This window comes from Oncorhynchus mykiss, chromosome 6 (assembly GCF_013265735.2).
Source record: "Oncorhynchus mykiss isolate Arlee chromosome 6, USDA_OmykA_1.1, whole genome shotgun sequence".
Classification (NCBI taxonomy): Eukaryota; Metazoa; Chordata; class Actinopteri; order Salmoniformes; family Salmonidae; genus Oncorhynchus; species Oncorhynchus mykiss.
In genome coordinates, this window is record NC_048570.1 from 57,532,330 (window position 1) to 57,546,719 (window position 14,390).

The window sequence follows — 14,390 nt, forward strand, 5'->3', positions numbered from 1 at the left end:
GATCAAATGTTATGCCCAATTTATGCAGAAATCCAGGTATTTCCAAAGAGTTCACATACTTTCTCTTGCCACTGTATATGCCATATGTACAGTATTTGACCCAGGTCTGCTGTACATGGTTTCTATGGTACAGCATGACATGAGGGGGAGTGGGTCTGAACAGAGTGTACCCCTTCATTCCATCTGTTATATCCCTCCCCTGAGATGAGATGGGGAAATAGAGGGGCTTGTGCTTTTATAAAGTCAACCTCATCTGTGAGTCACTGCTTCCCCTCCCATTTGTATGCCATTTAAAATGACAGCATTCTGTCCCCATTGACAGGGGGTGGCCATCGAGGGCTGTGTGATGAAGTGCCATTTACCCTTTCCTGTCACACGCACAGTAGAGATCCCCAGTGAGTGTCGTAGGGGACTTATGACAAAGAGGTCTGACAATGTCACCTAATAAATGCCTGAATTACGGCAATGCAGATGAAGCAAAGAAAACACGCGCTATGGGTTTTGACACTCCCCGAGGAAAGCTAGCAGAGGAAACAGCTGATGCTGTGAAGCCAGAGACTGAAGACCATTTTAGCAGAGCATTGGTTCAGATTTTTTTTCTCCCGGCAGGCAGCCTTTGGACTTTCCACCATGTATAATTTGTGAACTTACAGACCCTCCCAGAGAAAGTGGGAGGTGGGACAGTTATAGGGCGCACTGCTGTGCCTGCTGAGTGAGCACTGGGCCTTTGATTAGCCAACCACTGCTTTGCGCCGTATGTTCAGCAGCCAAGTCAGCACTTCAGCAGACACACGGGGCTTTCTCCCAAGGCCTCCGCACACCCCAACAAGCATCTGGAGATGACTTGCGTGTGGTTTAAATCTATAACTGGAAAGGAATTGTTGCTATGGTCTCTCAACAAATTATTTTAAGAAAGTACATCGGACTCATTGTGTGTCATATTTATGCTGTATGTAATTGTCCATTCTTGTTTTGTTTTTTTGAGAGGTTCAGGTCTTTTGACTTCTTGTTTATTCAGAATTGATCATTTTAAGCCTTGACCACGTTTTCTGTACATACAACTTATAAACAGTGTCCCCCATCAAAGAAGTAAACACTTGATTTCAGTCTTTAGAGGCTGTAAGACACATGCGACCATATTGTGCCCTCTGGAGGTCATCTCTGCCTGTGCATGTTTCTTACCGTACTCTACTGTGTTCTCTCAACAAAAAGCATTCCATCACTAGGGAGACCCCAAAAGGAAATGCAACTGGCTGACCTACCACATGCCCAAGGACTTCTGCATAATGAAACATATCAAGGTGTGAAAATGGTCTCTGAAAAGCTGTCAGCTTTGTCTAGCTATTACTGAGCATCAGAGAATACTGAATGGTTATGCTAAAAGATGAGGTACATTGAAGATGACAGTAGTTACAGGACAATAGTTCACATACTGTAGCTGTATGTGGAGTAAGAGATGTGGAACATTTGAGGATGATACAAGATGTCTTGCATTAGCCCGAGATGTCCCAAGACCTTAGCGGCTGATAGCTGTTGTCTGAGAAGGACAACTGTCAGAATCATGAGGGTAGTCTCTGATGAAACCTGTCTCACCGTGGCAGCTGTGTGTGTGTGTGTGTGTGTGTGTGTGTGTGTGTGTGTGTGTGTGTGTGTGTGTGTGTGCACTTGCATGTGTGCGTGCGTGCATGCGTGGCATAGAAAGTTATTTGTCCATCAACTCAATGTAGCTGATGGCAATAACAGCAGAGAAAGCTTGTGCCCAATTCTTCTTTGTGGAGCACTAAAGGGCAGCTCATGCATATGCATCACTGACCTTGCCAAATCAAAGCTACAGCAATACACTGACTTTTAAAAAGAATGCAATTAATGTAGATTCCTTTACACGATCGACTAATTAGAATTCCCATAATAAGCGGACTGTAAAAGGCTGATTTTTAAAACGAAATCATTAGTTAAACCACAATGAATAAGCGCAATCACTGCATCAGTCCTCAAGGTTTAATAGGAGTGCACTGAGCAGATTATGAAATCCCAATGTTGACCCTTTAGTGGTTATTAGTAGTGTTGCACGGTATACATAAACGTCTGTACTTATTCTATACTGTAACACTAAGAACGGTTCGGTACTAGATTTTGTGTTATTTTCAGTACTTCTGATAAATGTGTCTCACGAACCAAGCCTGTCTATCAGCGCAGCGGACCCTGTATTATAGCACGCACCCTGCCTTCTCCACTTACTCATTAGCCTGTACTGGGAGTCTGGGCTGCCTCATGTTAGCTCCCACTCATGCTGCGCAGAAGTTAACAGACTTGAATAATGCGACACGGCATGTAGAAATGTTGAAACTGTTCATTACTGTTTGCGAAACGGGCTAGTCCATTACAGGCTCGAACACTTTACAATGGAATAAGATACTGGTAGCTTCCAGCTTTGTAAAGCAAAATATCTTTGCTAGCTAACAGCTAAAGCTAATATCAGTTCACTACCCTAGTACTCTGTTTGTGATAATATGCAACTATAAGGCAAAATATACAGTTTTTCCAAGCTGATTGCCACCAAAGACTTGATTCGCTCACTTATTTGGTCTCTCGCTCACGTCTCTCCCAAAGATTATCTATAGAGAGCATTTGTAATGGTGTCTTTTTGGAGGCACTGTAACGTTCGTCGTTGGTAGAAAGAGAGGAGGACCATTGCGCAGCGTGGTAAGTGTTCATATCTTTTAATAACTTACTAGAACACTGAACAAAACAATAAATAACAAAAGAACAGTTCCGTAAGGTGAAAGACAAAAAACACTAAACAGGAAATAAGCACCCACAAGTCAAAAGTGAAACCAGGCTACCAAAGTATGGTTCTCAATCAGGGACAACGATTGACAGCTGCCTCTAATTGAGAACCATACCAGGCCAAACACAGAAATCACAAATCATAGAAAAAAAGAACATAGACAACCCACCCAACTCACGCCATGAACATACTAAAACAAAGACACAACAAAAGAACTAAGAACGTGACAGGCACTATCTCCACCATGGATCGTTGGACAGAGCCTATGGGGAAAATGAATGCAGTTTTTCGAGGGGTTTTGGATGCAGAAGAGAAGCTCTGTGGTAAAAGCAGGCTTAGGAGATCTTACACGTCTTGTTCTATGAGATCATCTTCATCAGCTAACGTCACTTTTTGTGCATTTTGAAGAATTGATGTAATAAAGCACATAAAGGCTTCATAATTCATAAAGGTCATATTAACTGACTGCTATTATCTTAAATGGAAGGGAAACCAATTTTTTATTTGCCATCTGTAGCCCCATGAAATCAGTCAAAACAAGCTCAATAACTCAATGCATGCACAAACTCCTATTGAATATGCGTTCACCTGTATTGTGGATATGCCTAAGCTACATTTGATTTACCCAGTTTATCAATAGAAATTTACCATTTAAATAAATTATTGCCATTCTGTAATTGGACTGGTAAAAAAAAGGTCAAATTGACTGTATAATTGATTCATTAATGCACACATGGTTGTCTCAGAATTTGTATTTTGTAAATGTAATGATATTGAACTCAAAAGATGCGGCAGGTAGCCTAGTGGTGGGCCAGTAACCGCAAGGTTGCTAGATCAAATCCCTGAGCTGACAAGGTAAAAATCTGTTGTTTTGCCCCTGAACAAGGCAGTTAACCCATTGTTCCTAGGCCGGTCATTGTAAAAAAAGAATATGTTCTTAACTGACTTGCCTAATTAAATAAAGGTTCAAATAAAATACAAAATTTTAAACAAAAATGCCCAACAATTAAACAGAGCAGTAGCTGAGTTTATGTATGGTTCAAGTGCCATTCTTTGACTGGCTAATATGCCTACCAAAAGGCAAACGGCCTCCAGCAGGGACTGGGGCTGGGATTAAAAATATAGGACAAATCACACAACACGACAAGAGAGATACCTCAGCCTAAGGCAACAACATAGCATAGCAGCAACACATGACAACACAGCACGCTAGCAACACAACGTGACAACAACATGGTAGCAACACAACATGGCTGCAGCACAACATTGTAGCAGCACAACATGGCACAAACATTGTTGGGCACAGACAACAGCAAGGGCAAGAAGGTAGAGACAACAATACATCACGCAAAAAAGCAGCCACAACTGTCAGCAGTACTAAACCTGGTATCGGTATTGAAGTCAGAATTCTGGTATTGTGACAACAGTACTTATTAGTCCTTCATACATATTTCTCTATATTTTGATTCATTATGGGGGTGGAAAGCTGCAGTGCCTGTAGCAAACAGTTAAATAGGCCTGATGCAGAGGAGATAAGGGAATGGGAGAGCTGACAGGACCCTCACCTCAAACCCAACGAAAGATTCAATTAGAGGTGTGCAGTGGTGGGATTATAGATCCGAGGGTAGATGGATGGAAGGAAGGGGAAAGTCACCGGCTAGTACGGATACATCCACGCTTGTTAAACTAAAAACACAAACACAGCGGTCATTCACCACAGCACGTCTAAAAAAAAAACCTCATGCTTATTGCTCTTCCCCGGAGCTGTGTATTTCACGTGCACAGGTTGGCCTTTTTGCTCAGACACGCCTGTGTTTGGTTTTTAATTGAGGGCGTTTGCAGTTCCCATGTGGCCTCAGAGAGCGTTTGTGGGTGCGCGTCAGATCTATTTCCAAACAGGCTGTTCCATATTGTACTACTGCTTGGTTTGATCGACAACAACAAAAATATTGGATTTCAATGAATAGAAAGAAACATAAAGGTTGTTTTCCTATGGGGGATGAAATTAAGTTGAAATGGTATTACAGTGAAATGCTTACTTGCAAGCTCTTTCCTCAACAGTGCTGTATTAATATAACAATTGTCAATGCCAGTAATATATATATATTTTTAAAGAGCACGGTCAATACTGTACGAAGTCAGGTAAAAGGTAAGAAATAATGTACATGATTGGGATTTATATTTATTCGTTAGCGGTTATATTTTCCTCGCGGAGCCACAGTTGGGTGTTTTCGCTTGCTCTGACAGAATTCACATAGACGGTCGGTTACCCTTTGCTCAGATGCAGCACCCTCCAAGAAGTTTGGCTCAGCCTGCCCATGGCTTTCCCGGGAGGACATTGGCTCACTTTCCACCGCAGTGAGTGTGAGAGAATGGACAGAGGTGAACTCGAGCGGTCAGACTCTGTCCCGTCTTATCAGACGCAGGCAGCAGAGAGGGGGGGAGCGCTTTCGCTGCATACGTCAATGGAGTGAATGTGAGGGGAGAATGAACTGCGTCTCATTGTGCTGCCGTCATCATGCGTGTCCTCTCCTATCTCCTGGCTAGGCCCGCGAGAGGCCGCGGCAGTGCCAGAGTCAATGCAAACTAGTCTGAAGCCAGGCCAATTGGCAACTGGAAACTGTTTGTGAATGTGTGTTTATGCACGTGTGCTAATCTGAGGGATTGAGTGTGTGTGTGTGCACGGTTCTGCAATTAGCTCTCTGGGCATAAAGGAAAGCAATAAATAATTAGAAACCGTAAAGCATTCTATGAGCCTACCAGAAAAGGATTGATGCTCACTGTGTGGGTAAGGTTGCAGATAATTGAGAATGTTTGTGACTTGCTGTGTCAGAACCAGTATAAACCTGTTGTTGGGGGATGGAACAGATGATTTGCCTAGAAGCAGGCTGCTCATGACTGGGGTAGGTGTCCTATGTGCAGTAGCCAGGGGGAATCTGGGACACCTGCCACTTTGCTTGCTGTCAAACTGGAAGCATGTGGGGGGGGGTGAGCCTTGTGTGTCTTTGTCACAGTGTGAGTATAGTTTCAGGCTGTATTTTATTGGAACAAATTCCCAAGCTGAATTTCAGCACTGGTTCTGCAGGAGGCTTAAATGATTGTTCATCTTCATTGACTTTCAGGTCATGTTTAGCTGTGGTAGTTGGTTGTGGTTACTATATAAACATATAATACTAAATCTGTGCCTTTTTTTTGCAATAGCAAAGGGATAGCTAGAAGTATCCAGGGCACTTCCTGGTATTCCCCAGTGAGGGCTACTCTTGCATTTATATCTAACAGGATTTAGGCCTACATGCGTGTGAAACAAATCCTCATGTCATTTTAATAAGGTCTCTAGTCAAAATAAAAATGTGGATACATGGAACATAGTTTTTTTTGTTCAACAATCAACTGGATAATGTACACAGTTTGGATTCCATCATTGCCTTAGTTCAGTGCGCGATGTGGCCATTTTTTTTTTGTCATCTGATCTATTTTCGGTGTGAATTTAACCTGGGGCAGATGCTGTTCCTCTCTCTTCTCACTCTTTCGGTTCCCATTTACCTCACCACCTCCCTCTGCCTTAAGCAGAAAGCATTTCTGTTACGTTTAAGCAAACAGTGCCTTTATTGCCTATGAAGATAAAAAAATAAAAAAACGAAAATGACTGAGTCGGCAACAGAGGGAATTGGGTTTGTATGAGGTAAAGAATATAATTTGTCAAGGACAGTTGCTTGTCTCTTTTTCCTTTGTTTCGTGCTTTTGATATTCTGGCACTGGACAGTTTTTTTTTGTTCAAGTCATCATTATGTATGTACCTCTCTAGAACAGCACAATCCATATGAAAACTCTGAATTCCCTCTGTTGACTTAAATCTGTCTGTCTCCTCTGTCTTGCAGAAGAAGGTGGTGGAGCAGCTGAGGAAAGAGCTGCTGGTTAAACAGGATCATCCGGAGGTCCAGGCCCATCAGCAGCCCCAGCACCCAGTGCAGCCTGATGGGAAGGCCTCTGCCCTGCCTAACCTCCACACCCCACCCTCCCTGCCCTCGCCTGACAAACTGAGCACGCCACAGGTACTTGCTCACACACACACACACACACACACACACACACACACACACACACACACACACACACACACACACAGCTTTAATCTGTTTGTATGTGTTGTTGAAGGGTAGCGCCATATTCAACTTAGCTTCTCTCCTGGACAGAACACGATGACGATCACCCCGGTCATCGCCACTAAGACTCTACCTCTGGTACTGAAAGCTGCCACCGCTACCATGCCTGCTTCTGCCGTGACGCCGCGACCCTCCGTCGCCAAGGTCACAGCCATCAGCAACACGCCCAAGGCCAGCATAGGTCACCCTGACTCACTGAGTTCTCCTATCAACCTTCAGACATCCAGCAAGTTGACCAATCAGGGAATGGAGCCAGTTCGGATAGTCTCCAAGAACACTGTTGTTGTAAGTATAGTGTATGTCCCACATGTCACTCACTCAGCTTCATTGTCTGCACATAAAATGAATTTACACTGAACTGTCCCTGAAGTCCTGATTGTGTTAATAGTATATGTCTGATTTGTAAACAAACATTTTAAATCACAGGGCACAGATGGGGTTGCTGTCTTCTTTACATAAGGATAATGTGTCACCCTTTTCTGTGTCGTTGCAGGGGTGTCTGTAAATGCAGATTTCACAAAGAACCTATTTGTCTTTGCTGTGTGAATTGTATATTTATGAGTGTGCTCTCATGGTCTATCTCGTGGAGACTGCACCGCTCTGCATTTTCACATTCTCTAACGTGTGTAAACGGATGGTTTCGTCACAGGTGCAGGCCACCGCCCAGCCTATCAAAGTTCCTCAGTTTATCCCTCCACCTAGACTGATGCCTCGACCTACCTTTGTACCGCAGGTTCGTCCACATGGATCTCCCCTCCCCTCACCCCGCAGCCTCTCTCCAGTAACACTAACAGGGGGCGTTTAGACTGGATATCAGTTTTAGAATGACCCGCTACTGAGCTTGCAATTCATTAGGTATCATCTGACATCATGTAACATCAAATGCACTCAATTTGAGGCAGTTTGATTGCGTAGCCTACCAGGCTACAATGGTTTTCTATTCAGAGGTCTGAATAGGGATTCTACTGGAGGGGACTGTTGGAGCAAGTTCTTTTAAATGTGTTGTGTTTGTCTCGTGTCCTTTTTTGATGTGTGTTCCTGCATTCATATGCTTTTTGTTCAGGACCGGAGGCTTGGCCCAAGACCTGTTTCAGTGGCATTTTCGTAACCCCTTGCTAACTACCTGGCTTCACTATCTATGTCAGCAGTGTTGTTCCTTACCACGTGCTTTGGCTGTTCCTTCAATCTACCTGCCCAGGGCCAGCCCACCTCCTGCTAACCTTTGTTGTGAATGTGGCATGCCCTCTGTTGTTGCTGCTTTGTGTGTTGATCACAGAGGGTTAATGACAAAGCTGTGTAATTGATATGCACTTTTTCTTGCTGTTTAAAAGGCATTGGCCCTTACAATACTGTATACTCACTATCCTCCTGTCTATGTTGTGGGCCAGGTCCGACCAAACCCAGCCACGCCTACACCCACTCCCACGGTGCCCATCGCCCCTGCGCCCCCTCCTCCCATGCTGGCTGCCCCTCAGCTCCTCCAGCGGCCTGTCATGTTGACCACCAAGCTGACCTCCACCTCACTGGCCTCCACCACCGGGCCCATCCACCAGGTACGCATTGTAAACGGCCAGCCCTGCGCCAGCATTACCAAGACCCTGCCCTCTGCCCAGCTGACTGGCATCGTCATCACCTCGCCAGCCACCATTACGGCCACCACCCCCCTGGCAACACATCAGACCCTTCAGATCAGAAGCCTCAGCCCTGACACCAAGGTGAGAGCAGAGGGGGAACGAAGAGGGGGCGGGCGAACTTGATTTGTCTTAATTGCATTCATCTCAAAGGATCCAATCAAATGAAATCTTATTAGCTTCCAGGTAATATTTTGAGTAGGGCCTTCGGTAGTATGATTACCATTTTCATTGCTGTTTAACCAAGAAGCAGGCAGCTGTTAGCCTGGCTATTTTGTGTTCATCACAGGCTTCTTACTTAACTCAATTTGGTCTGCATAGGCACCCTGCTTTTTTGATGTGCATGGATAGGTACTTGAGCGGCTGCCACAACTCTCTTCCAGAGAGTGAATTCTTAGATACAGTGAAATATTGGAAGACGTCCCAATAACCTCTCAATAACGTTCATGAATGGAGAGTCCTCCACCTCCTTAAGCTCAGGTTATCACATCCCTCTGTCCTGGTTTGCTGCGTGTTTTAAAATGTGTGTTTTTCTCATTGAGAGAGAGAGGTCTCTCATGAAGGGACGTAGCACTCACCGTGGAGGGACTGTGACTCTTGAAGTGTGCGGCTAACTCAGTCACTTCCGTCCTCCAGACTGTTAAAGCTCGGGGTGTTACCGAGCCGAAGACATCGGCCAGTGCGCCCTCCTCCCCCTCACACGCCACTAGAGGCACCCCTCCACCCCTGCTGAGGAACAAAAGAGAGGACAACCCCCAGGTGGGCCTAAACTCTATACACAGATGCAATGAAAACAAGAAAATGAAAAGTATATGGTCAGCTTTTGTGGGCCAATCTTGTTTTCTGGCACGTTTGAATGAACATTTGATTTCTTGTTCTCTCCCACAGAAACTAGCCTTCATGGTGTCCTTGGGACTTGTGACATATGACCATCTGGAAGGTTGGAAGACCCAAATGGAGCTTTGTTTTTTCATAGCACCCCAGCCCTGTTCTGTATACGTTTTTTTTTTTTTTTACAATAATGTCTGAACTTGCAAGAGCACAATGTAACATTAGATATGTCCATGGTGTTATACAGACCTGGTCTATTCTATACCTGTGCAGAGATCCAGAGTCGGAGGCAGGAGCGCAAGCGGAGAACGACAGCAAACCCGGTATACAGTGGAGCAGTGTTTGAGCCGGAGGTACAGTATATAGACCACTAAGCTTATTATTATGGCATTACGATGATACTGTCAGGGTTGGGCTCAATTCCATTTAAATTCCAGTCAATACAGGAAGTACATTGATATTCCGATTCAAATTCTCTTCCATGGGGAAAATTTGGAATTGGAATTTGGTTTACTTTCTGAATTGACTGGAATTGAAATGGAGCCGACTCCATACTGTACCCATTCTAGCTCTGCTGTGAGAGAACCCTACCCAAGTAGTAAACACAACCTATATTCACAGCGTAAGAAGAACGGCGTCACATACCTGAACACTCCTCTACACCAAGGCACCCGGAAGAGAGGTCAGTATGAATCTCTTGTCAGGTTATGGAAACACCTAGCTACTCAGGGTTGTGTGGAGTGTCCCACCTTGTAACCTTGTTAACACCGTGTCAATTGGACCTCCCAAATACCAGGAGGAAGGCTATGCTGTCATATCCCATAACTGCGGAGACTAGTTTACAGCATTTTGTTGTACTGTGATACTGTCCCATCACAGACTTACTGTGGTAGCTATTTTGGTGGCGCTGTCATGCTAATGCAATGTAGCTGGCTCTTTCTTTGGCTTGCATTTCCTGCTTTAATGCCACTTGACTTTGTGCTTTTTTTTGCCCTGTCAGTAATTCATGCTACTTAACCAGCTCTCTTTGCCCTCTCAGTAAGATGTCTTCCCAACCCACCCTGCTCTGAATGTATTGTTGAGGATGACCTCACAGCTCTGCTCTGCCTATACTGTATGTGCTCACCCCAGGACTCCACCAAGCAAAACCTACTTGCGGATTTGAGCCACGTCTCAGTCTGAATGCTATGGGTATGGCATTAGCCTGGGTACCAGTCTGTTTCAGTTATCATTCCAGTCCTTGCCGCTCCTTGTCATGTTTAGCATGACACGGAGTATATGGAGTGGAATGTTAACAAAAACAGGTTCTGGATTTCAGGCTAGTATGGCATGCCAAGTCAGGTCTCACTGCTAATTTGTTTGTAACAGACTTAAGAGGCCTGTTTTGTGACAGGTTGAGTGGTTCACTGCGGTTTTGTGAGTAGAACATGTAGGAGAATTGATCCTCATGTGAACCAAGCATTTGCTTCCCACGTTCTGACTGACAATGTTGAATGTAGCTGTATTTGACCTATTGTTTCAAATAGTACATTGAAATAGTGTTGATAATAGCTGACATAATTAGATTTGACATTTGTTTCAACAAAGTTCTGCTCTGCGGGTCGATACGATGTGGCTTATATCTTGCTTTGACCTGCTTTGTTCTCGGAACTACTGTCTAATTAACTGTCAGCTTCTTTGTTCTCCGAACTACTGTCTAATTAAGTGTCAGCTTTGCCCAGCTCACCCTTCCTCTTGACCCGACTTCATGCTGTTCCCTCTCGCTGTGTACTAACGCTTCTGTCTGTGCTCCTCCTCTTCCTCTTCCTTATGCGCTAGCCAATGAGGACCCCTTGTCACAGGTATGTCATGAGAATGTTTTTTTTATTTTGTTCTCCCATTTTCCTTTCTTTTGTTTTTGTTTTGTTTTGTCGTGTCTCATCTCACCCAGGTCGCCCACCCAAATACAGCAGTGTTCCTGAGCTGGGTCTTCACTCCCCAACATCCCCCACCAGCAGTCATTCCGCCTCCCCGGCCCACCACCGGCCAGAGAGGGGGGGCTCTCACTTCCCCGTCCACCCCCACACCCTCCCTCTGCCTAGCCCCAACTCCGGGGATGTAAGTAGCTGATGAAGAGCCCACTGCACCTACCAGGACTAGAGGAAGCCTCCCCCCAAATCACCCCTCAGTGGTATCTCCCTGAGGCCCTATGGTTTCAGGACAGACCATACCTCCTTACAACATGAAACGTTCCACATCCATTCACTTTTACACCCTTACATGCCATTACATCCATCATTCATTCATGTGTGACAATCTATGTGTGTCCTGTTGTCCATAAGCTTACAAAGTGAAAAGTCCCTCCCTCCTTTGGCTGAGGATGTTTGGATCAACGCATCACACATCAGTGTTGTTGAGAGTGGTGTTTGGGGTTTGGTAGGGTATCTTGACCAGCAACATTACTCGCGGTCATCCAGTGAAAACTGGGGAGTGTGAACAACCCCCAGTGCCCACAAACACAATTACAATGTGGACAGTTTGAAAGCACAGTCAGATTGGACAGGTGTCATTCAGTGAAGTTCGACTCCCCTCTCCTCTAGTCCCACATATCCAGTTATGATCGGTTGGGCGTAGTGGCCACAATACTGATTGATGCAATTCTTCCTGACAGGGAGACATCCATGAGGACTTCTGCACTGTGTGCAGGCGCAGTGGTCAGTTGCTCATGTGTGACACATGTGCACGTGTTTACCATCTGGACTGCCTCGCTCCACCTTTGAAAACCATTCCCAGGGGCATGTGGATCTGCCCCAAATGTCACGACCAGGTAACAGCAGCATCTGTCCCTGCAGTCTCAGCCACTTAGAAGCTCCCCCAGCAGTTCCCAGGCCAGTTGTAAACTAAATGCAGCTAATATAAGCTCCAGCTGAGCCACAGCCACCCCTGTTTATTCAAGCCAGTTTGTAAGAGTGCGATATTAGAAGGTGAAACCTCAGTATGAACCACTCGTGCCACCGTGTCCTAGTGCTCTCAGGAATCTCAAGAGCGTGTCTTATTGTAGGGCGTCTGAGCAATAAGACTGTTCCTAGCTTTGTGAGTTCTCCCAACAAATGTTTTGAACGGGCATGAGAAAGCGACCATGCATTTCACTTCATTATTTGTACAAAATGCTTCTTGCACTGTCATCTTGTTTTTTCTTGTCCGTCTGGTCTCTGAAAGATTATTGCGATGCGGAAGTGCTCCACAGGGGGCCCTATATGTGTCCCTGGGCTTTTGGTAGCTTGGTTGAAAGGGAGGACGTGTTATGTTGATATCCCTCGGTGCAATGTTTCCATAACATACAGTATGATAACCTACAGTAACGCAATAATCATTTGATTCATGGCCTTGTCTCTCTGTCCTAAAATCCCTGACAACAGCGTTCAGAGCCATGATTGTATACACATCTGAAAGTTGGTGAAGATATCAGGCAACTTCAACTAAAGTATATACAGTGCGGTCCAAAATTGTTGACACCCATCAAAGATGAGCAATGACGACTATAAAATAAATAATTCAAATACTGAGCTATATTTTATGTGAAAGAAAAATGGAAAGTATGTTCTTTTATACTAACACAATTGTTTAGAGAATGATTTTGTTCAACAAGTAATAATGTTTTTTTTTTTTTTTTCAAAAAATGTAGTCGTCAAAATGATTGACGCCAATAAATACTCGTGGAATTAAAGTGGTCAATAGGTTATTATTTGGTCCCATATTCATAGGACGCAATGACTACATCAAGCTTGTGACTACAATGCATTTGCAGTTCATTTGGTTGTGTTTCAGATGATTTTGTGCCAAATACAATTTAATGTATTGTGTCATTTTGGAGTCACTTTAATTGCAAATAACAATAAAATATCTAAACACTTTTACATTAATGTGGATGCTACTGTGAATAATGAGGTGTGATGAAGTTACAGAGGGTCAGAGATCATACCCCAAAAGACATGCTCTCACCATTACCAATAACAGGGGACGTTAGCATGTGTTGGGTGTATAACCTTTGACCCTCTGTAACTTTCTCACTCATCATTATTGGCGATTTCATTCAGGATTATCCGTAATCATGGTAGCATCCACATGAATGTAGAAGTGTTTAGAAACATTATATTCTTATTTACAATAAAAGTGACTCCAAAATGACACTACATTATTTACCATTAATTTCTATTGGGCACAAAATAATCTGAAATAACCAAAACGAACTGCAAATGCATCCAACAAGTTTATAGAATCACATGTAATAGTAATATGGGACCAAATACTAAACCTTTGACTACTTTATTTCTAAGAATTTTTAGGAGTGTCAATCATTTTGACCGACACCTTTTTTTGAGAAGAAAGAAAAGTATTGTTAAACAAAATCTCTTTCTCTGAGCAATTGTATTCTTATAAACGAATATAATTTCCCAATTTTTGGGGGGAGCATACATTATATAGCCCAGTATTTGAATAATACTGTATATCTCCACTCACCGGTCTCCACCAAAAACCACTGAAACACAATTTATGGTTGAATGGCTATTACAACATTATAAAAAAGAAGCAGAAGAACTAAGCCTATTGACATGGATTCAAATGTTGTCCTTTTTCTTCTTTAGATTCTGATGAAAGATGAGGCAATCCCATGGCCTGGAACCCTCGCTATCGTTCATTCCTACATTGCATATAAAGCAGGTACAGCAGGAGCCCGAACTTAAAAAAAGAGCTACCTCAAATGAATTTGTGTTAATATAATGAACACTTAGAGTTGACTGTAATGGTTTCTCTGTCTTCTGGCTGACAGCTAAAGAGGAGGAGAAGCAGAAACTGGTGAAGTGGAGCTTGGAACTGAAGCAGGACAGAGAACAACTAGAACAAAGGGTCAAACAGCTGAGCCAATCCATAACAGTAAGCATCACACTGCATGACACTGAGGCTAACCCTGAAGGCGTGTGAAGTCATCTCAGAAAC

General features: G+C 43.9%; 1 protein-coding gene across 8 annotated transcripts in view; it reads left to right on the forward strand.

Annotated features, from left to right (window-relative positions):
- LOC110526201 (PHD finger protein 21A) overlaps positions 1 to 14,390 on the forward strand; it is a 42,794-nt gene that overhangs the window by 24,398 nt on the left and 4,006 nt on the right. For 4 of the 8 annotated variants that reach the window (XM_021606957.2, XM_021606954.2, XM_021606959.2 and 1 more), the window contains exons 6-17: positions 6,667 to 6,840; positions 6,982 to 7,236; positions 7,601 to 7,684; positions 8,340 to 8,666; positions 9,219 to 9,341; positions 9,471 to 9,522; positions 9,687 to 9,766; positions 10,035 to 10,095; positions 11,344 to 11,510; positions 12,064 to 12,219; positions 14,039 to 14,114; positions 14,224 to 14,327. In XM_021606957.2, coding sequence (XP_021462632.2) covers positions 6,667 to 6,840; positions 6,982 to 7,236; positions 7,601 to 7,684; positions 8,340 to 8,666; positions 9,219 to 9,341; positions 9,471 to 9,522; positions 9,687 to 9,766; positions 10,035 to 10,095; positions 11,344 to 11,510; positions 12,064 to 12,219; positions 14,039 to 14,114; positions 14,224 to 14,327 — 1,659 coding nt within the window. Of the gene's footprint in view, positions 1 to 6,666; positions 6,841 to 6,981; positions 7,237 to 7,600; positions 7,685 to 8,339; positions 8,667 to 9,218; positions 9,342 to 9,470; positions 9,523 to 9,686; positions 9,767 to 10,034; positions 10,096 to 11,231; positions 11,255 to 11,343; positions 11,511 to 12,063; positions 12,220 to 14,038; positions 14,115 to 14,223; positions 14,328 to 14,390 lie in introns of all 8 variants that reach the window. The other 4 variants (XM_021606962.2, XM_021606964.2, XM_021606963.2 and 1 more) reach the window with 4 other exon arrangements.